At 29.1% G+C, this 18,807-nt stretch overlaps 2 protein-coding genes across 2 annotated transcripts; one reads left to right on the forward strand and one right to left on the reverse strand.

Moving 5' to 3' along the window:
• Positions 1-971: 971 nt before the first annotated feature.
• Positions 972-9,597, reverse strand: gng10 (guanine nucleotide binding protein (G protein), gamma 10). Its single transcript, XM_048186700.1, has 3 exons — positions 9,459-9,597; positions 6,041-6,173; positions 972-1,332 (listed from the first exon to the last, which is right to left on the reverse strand). The coding sequence occupies exons 1-2, from the start codon at positions 9,537-9,539 to the stop codon at positions 6,048-6,050; spliced, it is 207 nt and encodes a 68-aa protein (XP_048042657.1). The 5' UTR covers positions 9,540-9,597; the 3' UTR covers positions 972-1,332; positions 6,041-6,047.
• A 352-nt stretch (positions 9,598-9,949) lies between these two features.
• Positions 9,950-17,674, forward strand: rabepk (Rab9 effector protein with kelch motifs). Its single transcript, XM_048186699.1, has 8 exons — positions 9,950-10,053; positions 10,271-10,327; positions 10,408-10,562; positions 12,482-12,637; positions 13,049-13,207; positions 15,106-15,255; positions 15,568-15,717; positions 17,426-17,674. Exons 2-8 carry the CDS (start codon positions 10,275-10,277, stop codon positions 17,629-17,631), a joined length of 1,029 nt encoding a protein of 342 aa, XP_048042656.1. The 5' UTR covers positions 9,950-10,053; positions 10,271-10,274; the 3' UTR covers positions 17,632-17,674.
• The last annotated feature ends 1,133 nt before the right edge of the window (positions 17,675-18,807 follow it).

Genomic DNA, 18,807 nt, shown 5'->3' on the forward strand with positions numbered 1-18,807 from the left:
CAAATTATTTTTATTTACATAAATGCATTTTAGTCTATTAATTTATTCTTAATTTAAATGATTTGAATACAACTATATTTTTTTATTTTCTATTTTATTTATTTTTTATTTTTACAGTGCATTTCTATTTATTTAAATAATACTGTATTTTATCAAATGTACTTATTTCATTTATTTCAATCAAATTTTTTTTTAATCTTTTTTTAATTTATTTTGTTTAAATGTTTTTATGTAGTTATTTAATTTATTAATTAAACCTTAAATGTACTTATTTCATTTATTTCAAATTTCATTTTAATAATTTATTTATTTATTTTAATAAAATGTTTTTTAATGTTTTTGTATTAATTTATTTCTAATTTAAATACAATTTTATTTACTTTAATATTGTTTTACACTGCATTTCTATTTATTTAATTCAAATTGTATTTATTTATTTAGTTTTATCAAATGTATTTATTTCATTTAAAAAAATATTTTAATCTTTTTTATTTATTAAGTATAAATGTTTTTACTTTTCTATTTACTTATTTTTATTTAAATCAAATCTTATTTAAATTTTCCATATATTTATTCAAATAAAATGTTTTTTTTTTTAATTTATGTGGTTATTTATTTTTTATTTAAATCAAATTTTATGTTATTTATTTATTTATTTTAATCAAATGTATCAAATTTTATTTATGTATTTTAATCAATTTATTTTAGTCTATTAGTATTAATTCATTATTTATTTATTTATTTAAACAATTTTATTTATTTATTTTGCTTTAATCAAATGTAGTTATTTAGTTAGTTTAATCTTATTTTTTATTTATTTATTTTTTACAGGTTTTGTCTAGATCCCATCATTCCTCAGTTATATGATTGTTTTCTTTCAACTATGTGAATTTAATTAGAAGTTAGATTTCATCTAAAGACACCTGTAATTGTTTCATCATGTGCAAAGTAAATAATATGAAACGTATCTGTATATTCAAACAAAATATGCATTTATTTCCTTTTCATTCATATACTAATATACAGTTTTTCACTGATCAGACAAATCACAATAATTAACAATTAACAGAACCTAAACAACAGAATCTCTCTAATTCTTTTGGAATAATTAAATGATTCATTCTGATACATTAATAAAAATATAAATCCATTCATACCATTCAATGCTTCACTTTCATATGATTGCGTGGCACACGACTTGTGAGTCGTAATATAAAATACAAAAGAAATATATGAAATTTAAGGCATCAATATATCACAAAATTTCTCATGACGTTTCACTTCTGTGGTTGTGAAAATATAAAATATCAGCATTGATCTGCCTCCTCCCTCCTGCGAACAAAAAGACAAATAAAAGAATAAGTATATTTAGTATTATTTAATCAATTTTTAATCAAATCACTATTTCACTATTTAAATCACTATTTAATCAATCCTGAAGGAAAAGGTCACCCTAAAATAAAAATCATTGACTGAACATGTTGGTGGATTTAAAAAGTGATAAAATCTACTTGATTTTATGGAGTTTGGGTGAGTAGACAAACTTTCATGTTTGTTTGAACGACTTCTACTTTTTTTAATTTGCAGTTTGGCGACTAAATCCTCTAAAAGACAGACATGTTGCAACACATCTAGTGCAAAACTAAGTTTAGCATCAAGCCTCAGACGGTGAAGAAAGCCACACTCGAGCTGGTCAAGAGCAGAAGCGCCACAGACTGTTTCCTCAATCTTCATTTTGGCCGACTGTCATGATGACTAATATCAAGTTATATTTTCCTTCAGCCACATTTAATAAATCATGTACATTATATAAGAACACAATGCATATTACATAAAGCATGACAGAAAATGCATAAAGTGAATTGCACAAGTCCACTATCTCAGGACTTCCCCTACGCTCCTCTAAACCCAACTTCCTGTTGATGTAAAAGCAGGCTTCCCAAAGCAGACTTCCCAAACAGTACGCCGGATGCAAGCCCAGCGCTCCGGGCTAAAAATAATATCCCACACAGCTGCGTATGACTCTTACTAAACAGTAAGAGAAGCTGCATTTCTTTTTATGTCATAATAATCTGTTTTCAATCCACACTGTCTGACACTTGATGGCTGCTCTGTTCAGTCTTTCATCTGTAAAACAGCATTCTTCCATCTTAAAAATATATCTAAACTACGACATATGCTCTCAAATGCGGAGCACTTAGTTCATGCGTTCATGACCTCAAGGCTAGATTACTGGGTGGTTGCCCTGCTCGCTTAATAAACAAACTCCAGCTGATCCTGGTTCTGTCATCACTGCATTGGCTTCCCTGTTAAACATCGTACAGATTTTAAAATCTTGTTAATTACTTACAAAGCACTAAATGGTTTAGCTCCCCAGTACCTGAGCGAGCTCTTAAAGCATTATAGTCCTTCACGTTTATTGCGATCTCAGAATTCAGGCCAGTTGATAATACCTAGAATATCAAAATCAACCACAGGCGGTAGATCCTTCTCCTATCTGGCACCTAAACTCTGGAACAATCTTCCTAGCATTGTTCGGGAATGCAGACACAGTCTGTCAGTTTAAATCTAGACTAAAAACACTTCTCTTTAACCTGGCATACACATAACACATTATCAATTTATATTTTCAAATCCGTTAAAGGATTATTAGGCTGAGTAAATTAGGTCAGCTGGAACCGGGAACACTTCCTATAACACCAGATGTACTCGTTACATCAGAGGAAGAATGGCATCTACACTAATATTAGTCTCTCTGTTTATCCTGAGGTTTACCGTAGTCATGATCGCAAAGATTCTGATCTTCAACCAGATGGATCTGGATTAAATATTTTGTAAAAAGTGCTAGGCCTATATAAATAAAGGTGACGACTTCATTTGATAAAAAGTCGAAATTATGACATAAAAAGTCATAATTATGATTAAGTCGAAATTATGACAAAAAGTCATAATTACTGTATGATAGTCGAAATTATGCAATAAAAAAGCTGTAATTATGATAAAGTCGAAATTATGCAATAAAAAAGTCGCAATTATGATTAAATCGAAATTATGACAAAAAGTCATAATTACTGTATGATAGTCGAAATTATGCAATAAAAAAGCTGTAATTATGATAAAGTCGAAATTATGAAATAAAAAGTTGAAATTATGAAATAAAAAAGCCGTAATCATGATAAAGTTGAATAATGAGATAAAGCTGTAATTATGATAAAGTAAAAATTGTAAGTTTTTAAGTTAAAATTATGACATAAAAAGTCAGAATTATGATAAAGTCGAAATTATGACATAAAAAGTCGTAATTATGATTAAGTCGAAATTATGACAAAAATTTGTAATTATGATAAAGTTGAAATTATGACATAAAAAGTCGTAATTATGATAAAGTCGAAATTATGACAAAAATTTGTAATTATGATAAAGTCGAAATTATGACAAAAATGTGTAATTATGATAAAGTCGAAATTATGACAAAAATTTGTAATTATGATAAAGTTGAAATTATGAGATAAAAAGTCATAATTATGATAAAGTCAAAATTACGGCAAAAAGTCATAATTACTGTATGATAGTCGAAATTATGCAATAAAAAAGCTGTAATTATGATGAAGTCGAAATTATGAAATAAAAAGTTGTAATTATGATAAAGTTGAAATTATGAAATAAAAAAGCCGTAATCATGATAAAGTTGAAATAATGAGATAAAGCTGTAATTATGATAAAGTAAAAATTGTAAGTTTTTAAGTTAAAATTATGACATAAAAAGTCAGAATTATGATAAAGTCGAAATTATGACATAAAAAGTCGTAATTATGATTAAGTCGAAATTATGACAAAAATTTGTAATTATGATAAAGTTGAAATTATGACATAAAAAGTCGTAATTATGATAAAGTCGAAATTATGACAAAAATTTGTAATTATGATAAAGTCGAAATTATGACAAAAATGTGTAATTATGATAAAGTCGAAATTATGACAAAAATTTGTAATTATGATAAAGTTGAAATTATGAGATAAAAAGTCATAATTATGATAAAGTCAAAATTACGGCAAAAAGTCATAATTACTGTATGATAGTCGAAATTATGCAATAAAAAAGCTGTAATTATGATGAAGTCGAAATTATGAAATAAAAAGTTGTAATTATGATAAAGTTGAAATTATGAAATAAAAAAGCCGTAATCATGATAAAGTTGAAATAATGAGATAAAGCTGTAATTATGATAAAGTAAAAATTGTAAGTTTTTAAGTTAAAATTATGACATAAAAAGTCAGAATTATGATAAAGTCGAAATTATGACATAAAAAGTCGTAATTATGATTAAGTCGAAATTATGACAAAAATTTGTAATTATGATAAAGTTGAAATTATGACATAAAAAGTCGTAATTATGATAAAGTCGAAATTATGACAAAAATTTGTAATTATGATAAAGTCGAAATTATGACAAAAATGTGTAATTATGATAAAGTCGAAATTATGACAAAAATTTGTAATTATGATAAAGTTGAAATTATGAGATAAAAAGTCATAATTATGATAAAGTCAAAATTATGGCAAAAAGTCATAATTACTGTATGATAGTCAAAATTATACAATGAAAAAGCTGTAATTATGATAAAGTCGAAATTATGAAATAAAAAGTTGTAATTATGATAAAGTCGAAATTATGAAATAAAAAAGCCGTAATCATGATAAAGTTGAAATAATGAGATAAAGCTGTAATTATGATAAAGTTGAAATTATGAGATAAAAAGTCATAATTATGATAAAGTTGAAATTATGAGATAAAAAGTCATAATTATGATAAAGTCAAAATTCTGAAATAAAAAAGCTGTAATTATGATAAAGTCGAAATTATGAAATAAAACGTTGTAATTCTGATAAAGTCAAAATTATGGCAAAAAGTCATAATTACTGTATGATAGTCAAAATTATACAATAAAAAAGCTGTAATTATGATAAAGTCGAAATTATGAAATAAAAAGTTGTAATTATGATAAAGTCGAAATTATGAAATAAAAAGTCATAATTATGATAAAGTTGAAATTATGAGATAAAGTTGTAATTATGATAAAGTCGAAATTATGAAATAAAAAGTTGTAATTATGATAAAGTTGAAATTATGAGATAAAAAGTCATAATTATGATAAAGTCGAAATTATGAAATAAAAAAGCCGTAATCATGATAAAGTTGAAATTATGAGATAAAGTTGTAATTATGATAAAGTCAAAATTATGAAATAAAAAGTCATAATTATGACATACTAAGTCATAATAACAAGTCACAATAATGAGATAAAAATTGAAATTATGAAAGTCATAATTATGAGATTAAAAAAAATCGAAATTTAGATAAAAGTTTAAATTGACATACTAAGTCAATGATATGTCATAATAATGAGACGGAAAGACACAATTATGACATAATTAGTCATAATTATGAGATTAATCTTTAGCTACATTATGACAGTGAACAGCAGGCACAGCAATGCCAATATAATCATAGACATCCGCAGTATGGGCAATATGCGTCACATGACTACATTTTCAAGCTTCACACTAGAATACGAAAATAACTTCTGTTTTAAATGCATCCACTTTGGAGAGCGTCTTCAAAAGCATGTAATCAGACGACTTCACGCTCAGAAGAAAAGGTTCTGTACGGAAGCTTCACGGTTCTTTCAGGCGCTTCATATCGAACCTTTTAAGGGCTTCCATCACTTTATGGATTTAGTTTTAATTCATTTAGTTTTAATTCATTTTTAACTTTAATTGCATTTACTGAATTAAACAGCTCGTAACCATACTTTACCAGTAGAAAAAAAATGTAAATATCCGTTAAATATGAAAGTATTACGTAATCATTTAAGACATTTCTCTTATACAGAACCTTTTTGGCATAAAAGGTCTTTAAAACTGAGTCAAGAACCCTTTACAGAACCGACTGAACCTGAAAAGAGTGCTCTGGCTTCTTTAATTATTGCTCATCTTGTCTCTCTCTGTTGGATGTCTGTCAGATGTGAAGTCGTCTACCTTCAGTCTACAGCAGTGTGCATGAGCGCGGCTCTCTGAACGGGTTACTGCCTGCCGGCACTCCGACCAGGAGCGCATCTTTACTGGCGTTCTGGAGGCAGTACTGCTGAAGATCCGCCGCCGCCTGAGAAACCTGCATTACAAACACACTGTTTACGTCTGAAATCAGGTGACAGCCCAACTCATTACTCATGTGACTTTCTATGATGTTCAAAGCGTCTGTAAGGATGCTGAGTTTCAGAAGGGGAACATGGTTTGCAAAGCAAAACACTAATCACATTAATTACAGTTACAGTATGTGTCAGATGTTGTAGAGAGCGGTACATAAAGCGCATCACCATTCTGATACATGGACCTGTAGACGAGCCTGTAAAGTAAAGCTGAGCGAGTGGATCAGGTAATCCGAGCTGGAGTGGGCGAGTGGAGGCGGAGACTAATTTGCATATTTATGGATCTGCATGTGCTAAATAAAGCAAGGGTGTCGAGTTACGGTCAAGCTATTTTCAGGCATGAAGAAATTATTTTCACTGGAAAAATGTTTTAAATATGTAATTTTGATTATCAAAGATTAGTTTTAAGGGATAAAATTATTGACTGCAGGGGGACTTTATGACATAAAGTGATAATTATGACTTTTATATCATAATGATATGATAAAAATTTTATAACATAGTAAGTCATAATGACAGTTATAGTTATGAGATAAAAAGTCAAAATTATGACACTAATTCATAATTATGACGTACTGTCATAATGGCATAATAAATTATATTTAATGACATAAGTTGATTATGAGATAAAAAGTAAAGATAATTCATAATTATGACATACTAAGTCATTATGACATAATTATGAGATAAAAATGATATGATACAAAGTTTAAAGCATAAGTCATAATGACAGTTATTATTATGAGATAAAAACTCAAAATTGACACTAATTCATAATTATGACATTATCTCATAATTATAACGTCATTATGACATAAGTTATAATTATGAGATAAAAAGTTGAAATTGAGATAAAAAGTCAAAATTATGACATAATAATTCATAATTATGATATACTAAATCATAATGACATATCATAATTATGTTGTAGTCAAAATTATGAGATTAAAAAGTCGAAATTGAGATGTGACATACTGTCACAATTTTGACTTTTTATCTCATAATTATGACAAAAAGCAGAAATTATGACATAAGTCATAATGACATAAGGCATAATTATGAGCTAAAAATTTGAAATTGAGTTATAAACATAGTAAGTCATAATGACATATAATTATGAGATAAAAAGTACAATTATGACACTAATTCATAATGACATACTAAGTCATAATGACGAGTTATAACTATGAGACAAAGTCGAAATTATGACATACTAATTCATAATTATGACATACTAAGTCACAATTTGTACTTTTTTATTTCATAATAATGACAAAGTCAAAATTATGAAATACAAAGTCATAATTTTGACCTTTTATCTCATAATTATGGCAAAAAGTCATGACATACTAATTCGAAGTTAAAACATAGTAAGTCATAATGACAGTTATAATTATGATAAAAACTCAAAATTGACACTAATTTATAATTATGACATACTAATACTTTTTATCTCATAATTATAACGTCATTATGACATAAGTTATAATTATGAGATAAAAATTTGAAATTGAGATAAAAAGTCAAAATTATGACATACTAATTCATAATTATGACATACTAAATCATAATGACATATCATAATTATGTTGTAGTCAAAATTATGAGATTAAAAAGTCGAAACTGAGATGTGACATACTGTCACAATTTTGACTTTTTATCTCATAATTATGACAAAAAGCAGAAATTATGACATAATAAGTCATAATGACATAAGGCATAATTTATGAGATAAAAATTTGAAATTGAGTTATAACATAGTAAGTCATAATGACATTATTATTATGAGATAAAAAGTCAAAATTGATACTAATTCATAATGACGAGTTATAACTATGAGACAAAAAGTCAAAATTATGACAGTCATAATTATGAGATTAAAAAGTTGAAATTGAGATAAAAAGTCGAAATTATGACATACTAATTCATAATTATGATACACTAAGTCATAATATTAGTCATAATTATGTTGTAGTTAAAATTATGAGATTAAAAAGTCGAAATTGAGATAAAGTCAAAATTATGACATACTAAATCATAATTATGATATACTAAGTCACAATTTTGACTTTTTTATTTCATAATAATGACAAATATGAAATTATGACATACTAATTTGAAGTTATAACATGGTAAATCATAATGACAGTTATAATTATGAGATAAAAAGTCAAAATTATGACACTAATTCATAATTATGACAAACTAAGTCATAATGACATAAGGCATAATTATGAGATAAAAATTTGAAAATGAGATAAAAAGTCAAAGTTATAACATAGTAAGTCATGATGACAGTTATAATTATGAAATAAAAAGTCAAAATTGACACTAATTCATAATTATGACATTCTAAGTCATAATGACATAAGTTATAATTATGACAAAAAGCAGAAATTATGACATAAGTCACAATGACATAAGTTATTATTATGAGATAAAAAGTCGAAATTATGACAGTCATAAATTATGAGATTAAAAAGTTGCAAAATTGGGATAAAAAGTTGAAATTATGACTGAATGTCTTGACTTTTTATGTAATAATTTTGACTTTTTAGTATGTCATAATTATGATTTACCAAAGAACAACCTGTCCATGCCGGCATCAGTGACTCGATTCCTCATGACAGATGAATGTGTGCGGAATACTGTGAGTTAGTCTGGACACGACCTTTGACATCAACTAAACTAAAGCTACAGGAAGAGTTTCTCCTCCTCTAAAGCTTGTCAAGCCTATTATTTCACCATCCTAATAAATCTGCAGATTATGGTTAGTTGTGTTTTATTACATTTGACCATATTATTTTCTATTTGTGCCTGTGATTCATCAGAACAGACTGGTTTATGAAGGATGACAGACCTGTCAAAACAACTCAATAAAGTCAGATTTCTGCTCATGTCGTCATATTCAAAATTTCCTCTATTGCAGAAAATGTGTTTTACTTCTGTAATTCAGTCATCATAACCACTATATATAACTGTTCTATTTTAATTTATGTGTTAGAAATTTCAATTATTGTATTAGTTTATGTTTTGTTTTTTACAATTGCAATTTTGAGGGAAACAAAAATAAACTGGTGACCATATTAGTTATCATATCTGCTTGTTTTGAATGTCTAGGACAAACTTTCTAACAAGAATCCACTAGACAAACAAACAGCAGTGTGATAATGTGAGTATTCATTTATAAACAAACACACATAGAGTTTTGAGTGAGTGAAACTGCAGAGAAGTTGAGTCAGACTTACTTTGATCCTCTCCACGCTGGCCTCGAGTTTGAGCTGCTCAACAGTGCGCTTCATGTTCGACAGGTTCGAGTTTGAACTCATGATCGTGATGAAGGGAAGTGTGTCTGATGAGATGGTTCATGTGTGAGTGAAGCTGAAGGACTGCTGATCTCCAGAGAGGCAGCGTGGGCGTGGTGGTGGGCGTGGCCATGGGCGTGTCCGAGGGCGGGGCGTGTGCGCTGTTATCTTGGGCTGGATGTGTCTCTCGTGTCTGAATTGTTTGTCCCCCCAAAAATAATTTTAGAAAATGTACTGGCTATATATATTTCTTATATGCCAACAAAAATATCATGCTATTCCATTTTAAATCATAATAAGTCATATGAAATTACGAATTTATTTTATATAATATTTATTATTTTATTCAATATATAATACTATACTTTAATATACTTTTATATATAGTTTTTTCACGATGAAGACTTTTATTATGAAATTATTCCCGGTTAGGTTGTCATCACAGTAGCGGTGTTCACACCTGCTCTCTTCCTTATTCTCTCCGCGAATGTCGCGATCGTGTCCGTCATCATCATCATCAGAACATTTATTGATGAAGGTAACGCGTTTGCTATCGTTGCGATTTCGCGCAATATATGCGGCGTGACGTCATAGCGTTTTCACGTCGCGCTTTGACGTAACGAGATGGCAACGGCGCTGGCGTCCATGGAAACGGGCTCCGTGAAACTAGTTGTGATCCAGTTTAAATGTGAATTGTGATTCATACAGTGTTAATGCTTCTGAAAGTTGATTTGTGGTGATTTTCCTGCACACAGAGTGATGGAGCTGCTCCCTGTGCTCGATCCAGAGGAGAAGCTTCGGGACAGACTGTGGTATCCAGCTGTTGATTCTCTGTGTTTCTCTGTTTCTCTCTCTGTGTCCAGTGGTTATATAACATCTGTCTGTTGTGCAGGTATGTCGTTGTGGCCACAGGTGCTGCTCCTGGTGTCTCTGTGGGTCACACCTGCACATTTCTGCCCTCCTCTGATGGAGGAAAGGGAAGGATTGTGGTCGTCGGTGGAGCCAATCCTGACGGGAGCTTCTCTGACTCCCACATGATCAATCTGGGTAATAATGAGTTCAGACTGGAGTCAATAAAGGCTTCTTTACAGAGGATCTGTGAGATGTGGTATAAACCAAGGAAGTGATGTCAGTGGAAAATAAAAACAAAAGTAAAAAAAAAAAAAAAAAAAATTCAAGTATTAAAATAAATATATAAATAAATAAAAATGTAGATTAAATTACTTTAAAATAAATAAATAAATAAATAAAATTAAAGTAAAGAACTAAATACACAAATAAATAAGTAGGATCAAATAAATAGTATAAATTAGATTAAAACAAATAAATAAAAATGTAGATTAAATTATTTTAAAATGAATTTAAATAAATAAGTTAGATTAAAATAAATAAAAAATAGGATAAAATTAATAGTATAAATAATAATTAAAATAAAGAAATAAATATATAAAACAATTAGACAAAATAAAGAATAAAATAAATAAATTAAATAAAAAATGTAGATTAAATTAGTTTAAAATAAATAAATACAAAAATATTAAAATAAATACATTTTATTTTAATATTTTTGAAAAAAATGGATTAAAAGATCTAAAAACATAAATTAATTAATAAAAAGGATAAAATAAATTAGATAAAAAAATAGATATAAATAAATAAGTATATATTGATTAAAATAAATAAAAATTAGATTAAAATAAATAAGTAAATAAATTAGATTTAAGTAAATAAATAAAAGGGATAAAATAAATAGTATAAATTAAATGTAAAATAAATATGCAGATTAAGATAAATATATAAAACAATTAGATAAAATAAATAACAAAAAAGTTAAATAAAAATGTAGATTAAATTTTTAAAATAAATAAATACAAAAATATTAAAATAAATGTTATAAAAAATAATAGATTAAAATAAAGAACTAAATAAATAAATAAATAAAAAGTAGAATAAAATAAATAGTATAAATTAGATTAAAATAATGAAATAAAAATTCAGATTAAATAAGATTAAAATAAATAGATAAAACAATCAGATAAAATACATAACAAAATAAATACAATAAATAAATAAATAAAAATGCATATTAAAATAAATAGATAAAACAATTAGATAAAATAAATAAATTAAATAAACATATAGATTCAATTATTTTAAAATAAATGCAAAAATGTTAAAATAAATGTTATTTTAATATTTTTGAAAGAAATAATAGATTAAAATGAACTAAATAAATAAAAAGTAGGATAAAATAAATAGTATAAATTAGATTAAAATAAAGAAATATAAATGCAGATTAAATTAGATTAAAATAAATAGATAAAATAAATAACAAAATAAATTAAATAAACATGCATTAAATTATTTTTAAAATAAATAAATACAAAACTATGAAAATTATTTTCATTTTTTTGAAAAAAAAAAGATTAAAATAAATAAAAAAAAGGATAGAATAAATTAGATTAAAAATGTAGATTAAATTAGATATAAATAAGTATATATTGATTCAAATAAGTAAAAATAGATTAAAATAATTAAATATATATATAAAAATTTTTAATGTAGCATAACAGAAACAAAATATTTTCCAAATAATATTTTAGACACATAATATTAATTTTTCAGATAAACTATATAAATGCCTTTTAAACTTTAGGATGGTGGTCCATCACATGAGGATGATCATATTTAGGGGTCTGTGGCATCTGAAAGATTGAAAATATATTAATATAAAAATATATTTTCTATATGTTAACATCACTAACAATGAACAGTAATATATTTGTAAATTAAAATTAACCAAGACTAACAAATGCAGAAAAAATGTTCATTGTTGTTCAAGTATTGCCACATTTTAAATCAACATCAACATTTTTGGTTACATTTATAAAGTGTATAAAAGTACTGGTCTAAATGTCATAAAATCTGCAATCATTAAACATATTCCCTTGTATTTAATTTTGCAGATTCTCATGAATGGGAGATTCCAGAATGGGCCGGTCTGCAGGCGCGTTATGAACACTGCAGCTTTGTTCCCGAGAGCGACCCGCAAAGTCTGTGGGTGTTTGCTGGAGCCGAGAAGAGCGGAAACCGCAACTGTGTTCAAGTGTTGCGCATGTCAGGTTCATAAATGACAAATATTAACTTGCATGCTTGTGCATTCATACAGTACCAGTCTCCAAGGCTGCAAAATACAGTAAAAACCGTAAATATTATTACAATTTAAAACAGCTGTTTTCAACATAATCATGAATGTTTCTCGAGCAGCAAATCATCATATCAGAATGATTTCTGAAGGATCATGTGACACTGAAGACTGGAGTAATGATGCTGAAAATTAACAGGAATAAATTACACTTTACTATATATTCACATAGAAAACATTGTAATAATATTTAACAATTTTTACTGTATTTTTGATCCAATAAATGCAGCTTTGGTGAGCAGAAGAGACTCTTTCAAAAGCATTAAATAATCATAATTATTCCAAACGTTTGACCGCCAGTGCATATGCTGTTCATTATGCTGTGCAGATGGTTTGTGGAAGACAGTGCAGGTGAAAGGAAGTCCTCCTACAGTCAGGACGTACCACACAAACTCCGCCTGTGTTGGAAACAGACTCTACGTGTTTTCGGGAGGCGACGCCGGAGCAGCTCCAGTCACTGATCCACAAGTCCACGTCTTTGATTCAGGTCTGACAAATACTTATATTTGGACACAAATACTGAAATATAGCTGCAAGCAGCAATTAAGGGGCCAAGCACAGAGAGCAATGAGCAATTAAAGACAAATTAAGATGATTTTGAGGCAAAATGGCTGAAAAATCATGAATGCAATTACTAGTAATATGATTTAATAGTTTATCACTTTCGACCAGTAGGTGGCGCTGTGACCAAATTGATGTGGTGTGGTCAGAGTGAGGTGAAAATAACACCTGTAAAGTTTGGTGTCAATATGCCAAAGCATTGCAGAGTTGTTTTGGCATCATGTCATCAAATTTGTTTATGCGGAATATGAAAACGTTTCATCTATCGATACGAAATGCATACGCTAGAAAAAGTAGGTTTTTAAAGAAAAACAAAAGCGTGCACAGGAAGTTCGGCCAAATTGGTATCTATGTTCTCGGCATGACCCAAGGAATCTATTAAGACCAGTGTTATCTACATAGGCAAAATAAATCAAAAGCTATTAGCATTTTTGTACATTTTTGACCCCATGGTGCTGAAGACATATAGAATTTTACGACAAAATTACAAAATGATTAATACCCAAAATGGCCTTTGGGTATGGGGTATTGTTCAATTTGGCATGCTGCACCGAATCTAAAGAGACCAGTTTTGTGATTTTTGGCCAAACCGTTCAGAAGTTATAAGCAAAAATGTAAATTTTTCATATCTCCTGACCACTAGGTGGCAGTGTGCCGAAACTGTACAGGTACAGTTCAACCTGAATTCTGTAACTTTTTGTCAGCATGGTCTGAAGATCATCTGGTATAAGTTTCAGTAAAATTGGAGCAACAACCAAGGAGGAGTTCGAAAAAGAAGGTTTTACGTAAAATTCAAAATGGTCGATATGGGAGAATTGGGTATCGTTCGACTCGACATGCTGTAGCTAATCTTAAGAGATCAGTTTTGTGATTTTTGGCCAAACTGTTTAGAAGCTGCAAGCAAAAATGTCAATACGGAGATATAGCCTTGTGTTCATTTTGGCGGGAACTTCGTCAAATTCGTTTGCAGTACGAACTTATGATAATATCGCAAATATTTTTCAGCCATTTGAATATTCAGTACAGGTCTTGATTTACATCATGATGTCATTGTAGTGTCATTGAGATACTATTATAGTTTTTATTAATATTTTGAATCAGTTTTTATATTTTTTACATTTCACTGAAGTTTTAGTCTTTTTATTTGTTTTTGTTATATTTAAGTTGTTTTAGTACATCAAATAAAATGAAATGATATTTTATTTTATTTATATTTTATTTAAATGGTCTTAGTTTAGTTAACGTTAATAACCCTGTTGCAAAATGAATAATTGCAAAAATGTCAATTTTTCATATCTCCTGACCACTAGGTGGCAGTGTGCTGAAACTGTGCAGGAAGCCTCAGGTCATGGTTGTCATAACACACACCAAGTCTGGCCAGAATACGCTAAAGCGTTGCAGAGATATAGCCTCATGTTCATTTTGGAGGGAACTTCGTCAAGTTCGTTTGCGCGTTATTCGATAACATTTTGATAAAAATCAGCTTGAATTCCGTAACTTTTTTTGCCATGGTCTGAAGATCATCTGGTTCATTTTTCAGGAAAATTGGACCAACAGCCTAGGAGGAGTTCGGAAAAGTATTTTTTCCAGAAAATTTAAAATGGCGGAAAAATAGGGTGCGATCGAATCGAATCAGTTGGTGGCGCTAGAGCGATTGATTTAGAGCTGTGGTTAATGTTCAGGCTGTCTTCTATCAATGTGCCAAATTTCATAACTTTCCCAGAAGCGGTTCTATGGGCTGCTGTAGACTCAAGAGCTGAGGAACAATAAACGTATGAAAACGAACTTGATTGATGCGTGATCACCGCCTGCCTTTATTTACAGTCACTGCGACCTGGACGCAGCCACAGAGCACAGGGAAACCTCCTGCGCCGCGGCACGGACACGTGATCGCAGCCATCGGATCGGACATCTACATACACGGAGGAATGTCAGGAGAGACGTTTCACAACGACATGTTCTTACTGAACACGGGTGGGTCAGGAGAGAGTAACACAAACCAACATCCATCAAATCCACTGATGATGCTTACTGAACCATGATCCTGCTGCTGTTTTCCCACCAAACTGATGTCACTTCCTGGAGGATGTTGTCATGTCCTCTTGTTTCCTTAAAAGGACAGAAGAACATATAAAATGATCTAGTTGAAAGTCAATTCACATTTAGTTAAAATGACAAGTTGTATGAAAGAACCGGGTCATTTTCTTAACTTTTAAAGTAGAGGCTCAACTGTCCTCCTCGTACATGTTGTTATATTTTATTATTTTTTCTCTCATTGTTATTCAGAAACTATGAAATGGGAGAAAGTGAAAGCGAAAGGCGAAATCCCACCAGGAGTGGCGGCGCATTCATCCGTGAGCTTTGGGAAAAACATCTTCATCTTTGGAGGAATGACGTCAGAAGGAGCCTCAAATTCCATGTTCAAGTTTCAGTGCGGTACGAAATTATGATAATATCGCAAATATTTATCAGCCTTTTGAATATTCAATAGAGGTTTTGATTTACATCATGATGTCATTGAGATACTATTATAGTTTTTATTAATATTTTGAATCAGTTTTTAGTTTTTATATTTTACATTTTCATTTTAGTTGAAGTTTTAGTCATTTTTATTTGTTTTTGTTATTTTTAAGTTGTTTTAGTACATCAAGTAAAATTAAACGATATTTTATTTTATATACATTTTTTCAATGAATTTCAATTATTTATGGTCTTAGTTTCGTTAACGTTAATAACCCTGTTACAAAATGAATAATTGTGGCCAAAATATTAAATAATATTAGCCTTATATACATATATATATATATATATATATATATATATATATATATATATATATATATATATATATATATATATATATATATATATATATACACAGTACAGTCCAAAAGTTTGGAACCACTAAGATTTTTAATGTTTTTAAAAGAAGTTTCGTCTGCTCACCAAGGCTACATTTATTTAATTAAAAATACAGTAAAAAACAGTAATATTGTGAAATATTATTACAATTTAAAATAACTGTTTTCTATTTGAATATATTTCACAAAGTAATTTATTCCTGTGATCAAAGCTGAATTTTCAGCATCATTACTCCAGTCTTCAGTGTCACATGATCCTTCAGAAATCTTTCTAATATGCTGATCTGCTGCTCAAGAAACATTGTAATGTGTACAATATTTTTTTTCAGGATTATTTGATGAATAGAAAGTTCAAAAGAACAGTGTTTATCTGAAATCTAATCTTTTGTAACATTATAAATGTCTTTACTGCCACTTTTGATTGATTTAATGCATCCTTGCTGAATAAAAGTATTCATTTCTTTAATTTCTTTTCAAAAAAATTAAAATAAAAATTCTTACTGACCCCAAACTTTTGAACGGTAGTGTATAATGCTACAGAAGCTTTGTATTTCAGATAAATGCTGTTCTTTTGAACTTTCTATTCATCAAGGAATCCTGAAAAAAAAAGTACACAACTGTTTTCAACATTGAAAATAATCATAAATGTTTATTGAGCAGCAAATCAGCATATTAGAATGATTTCTGAAGGATCATGTGACACTGAAGACTGGAGTAATGATGCTGAAAATTCAGCTTTGCATCACAGGAATAAATTACTTTGTCAAATATATTTAAATAGTACACAGTTATTTTAAATTGTAATAATATTTCACAATATTACTGTTTTTTACTGTATTTTTAATTAAATAAATGTAGCCTTGGTGAGCAGACGAAACTTCTTTTAAAAACATTAAAAATCTTAGTGGTTCCAAACTTTTGGACTGTACTGTATATATATATATATATATATATATATATATATATATATATATATATATATATATATATATATATATATATATAAACACTGTTTTTAGTTAAAGTTTTAGTAATTTTGTTGTGTTTTTGTCTTTATTAAAAAAAAATTAGAATTTAATTCTAACTTTTTTTAAATTTTTACTTTGTAACTAGCTAAAATAAACATTTTTTTTTAAATATTTGATTTCAGTTTACTTTTTTCATAAGTAAAAATTTATGGTTTATTTTAGTTAGTTAACTATAATAACCCGGTTACAAAACTAATAAATATCAAATAAAAACAAATAATATCAAAGCATCTGAAGTAATATGATTTCTCACAGACAAACAGCGCTGGACGCGGCTGAAGTTTGAAGGAGATCTTCCTCCGGGGCGACTGGATCACTCCATGTGTTTAGTGCCGTGGCGTGTGAAGACGGCGGGTCGAGAAACATGTGACGCAGATGTGCAGCATCTGTGCTTCATCTTCGGAGGAATGGACACTCAGGGCGTCATATTCAACGACTGCCTCGTTACGCTGCTCACATGACCACTAGCTTTAATATTCAATAAACATATTCAATCTCAAAACAGCTGAATTGATTTCCTCAAGTTCCTCTGAACCTGAAGATCTGTTAGTTTCAACAAGATTAAAAACTATAAATTTAGACTACATGTGTTTGGGAAATGGGTCAATGATAGGAGAATTACTTTTGATTTTAATCCAGTTTGATTGCTGATCATATAAATGTAACCTTTGCATTCATGTCAACTTCATACATATTTGAAAAACTACTAAAATTAATTGAATTGCATTTTTAAAGTACTTTTGAACAACTTAATACAGAGTTTCCCAAACTGTTGTTTGAGAGTTGATGAAAAGCGACCAGCATTAACTTCTTGAGCAATTTGAGCTACAGTAGCTTGTCTGTTGGATCGGACCACATGTGCATCAATGACCCTGTCGCCGGTTCACCACTGTTCCTTCCTTGGAGCACTTTTCATACATACTGACCACTGCAGACTGGGAACAAGAGCTGCAGTTTTGGAGATGCTCTGACCCAGTCATCTAGCCATCACAATTTGGTCCTTGTCAAACTCACTCAAATCCTTACGCTTGCCCATTTTTCCTGCTTCTAACATCAACTTCGAGGACAAAATGTTCACTTGCTCCCTAATATATCCACCCACTAACAGGTGCCGTGATGAAGAGATGATCAGAGTTATTCACTTCACCTGTCAGTGGTCCTAGGTGAAAAAAACAAAACACTTCCATAATGTACTTAAAGTGCTCTATTTTCACGCACTAATTTTGTACTTAATTAAAAATTCTTTAGTACTTAAGATAATCTTTCAAAAAAATAATTTAGTTACCACATAGTACACTTGAACCCATAAGTGTACTACAAGTGGCAGTTTTTAGTACATTAAGAACAAAATTAGTGTGTGAAAATAGAGCACTTTAAGTACATTATGGGAGTGTACTTTTTTTTTTTTTTTTCACCTGGGGTCATGTTATGCCTGATCGGTGTAGATACACACATACATGTGATTAATCAATTTGACAGTACTAAAAAGTAAACTATTGTATTTGTTAACCTGTATGTCATGTAACCATTAACAAACATCTGAGAATCATGAATGTGAAAACTTAAAATATCAAGACTTTACACTTTTTCCTCAGTTCAGTTTAGACACGACATTTGAATTCAAGAGACACCCGTCA

This window comes from Megalobrama amblycephala, linkage group LG4 (genome assembly GCF_018812025.1).
Source record: "Megalobrama amblycephala isolate DHTTF-2021 linkage group LG4, ASM1881202v1, whole genome shotgun sequence".
In the NCBI taxonomy this organism is placed as follows: Eukaryota; Metazoa; Chordata; class Actinopteri; order Cypriniformes; family Xenocyprididae; genus Megalobrama; species Megalobrama amblycephala.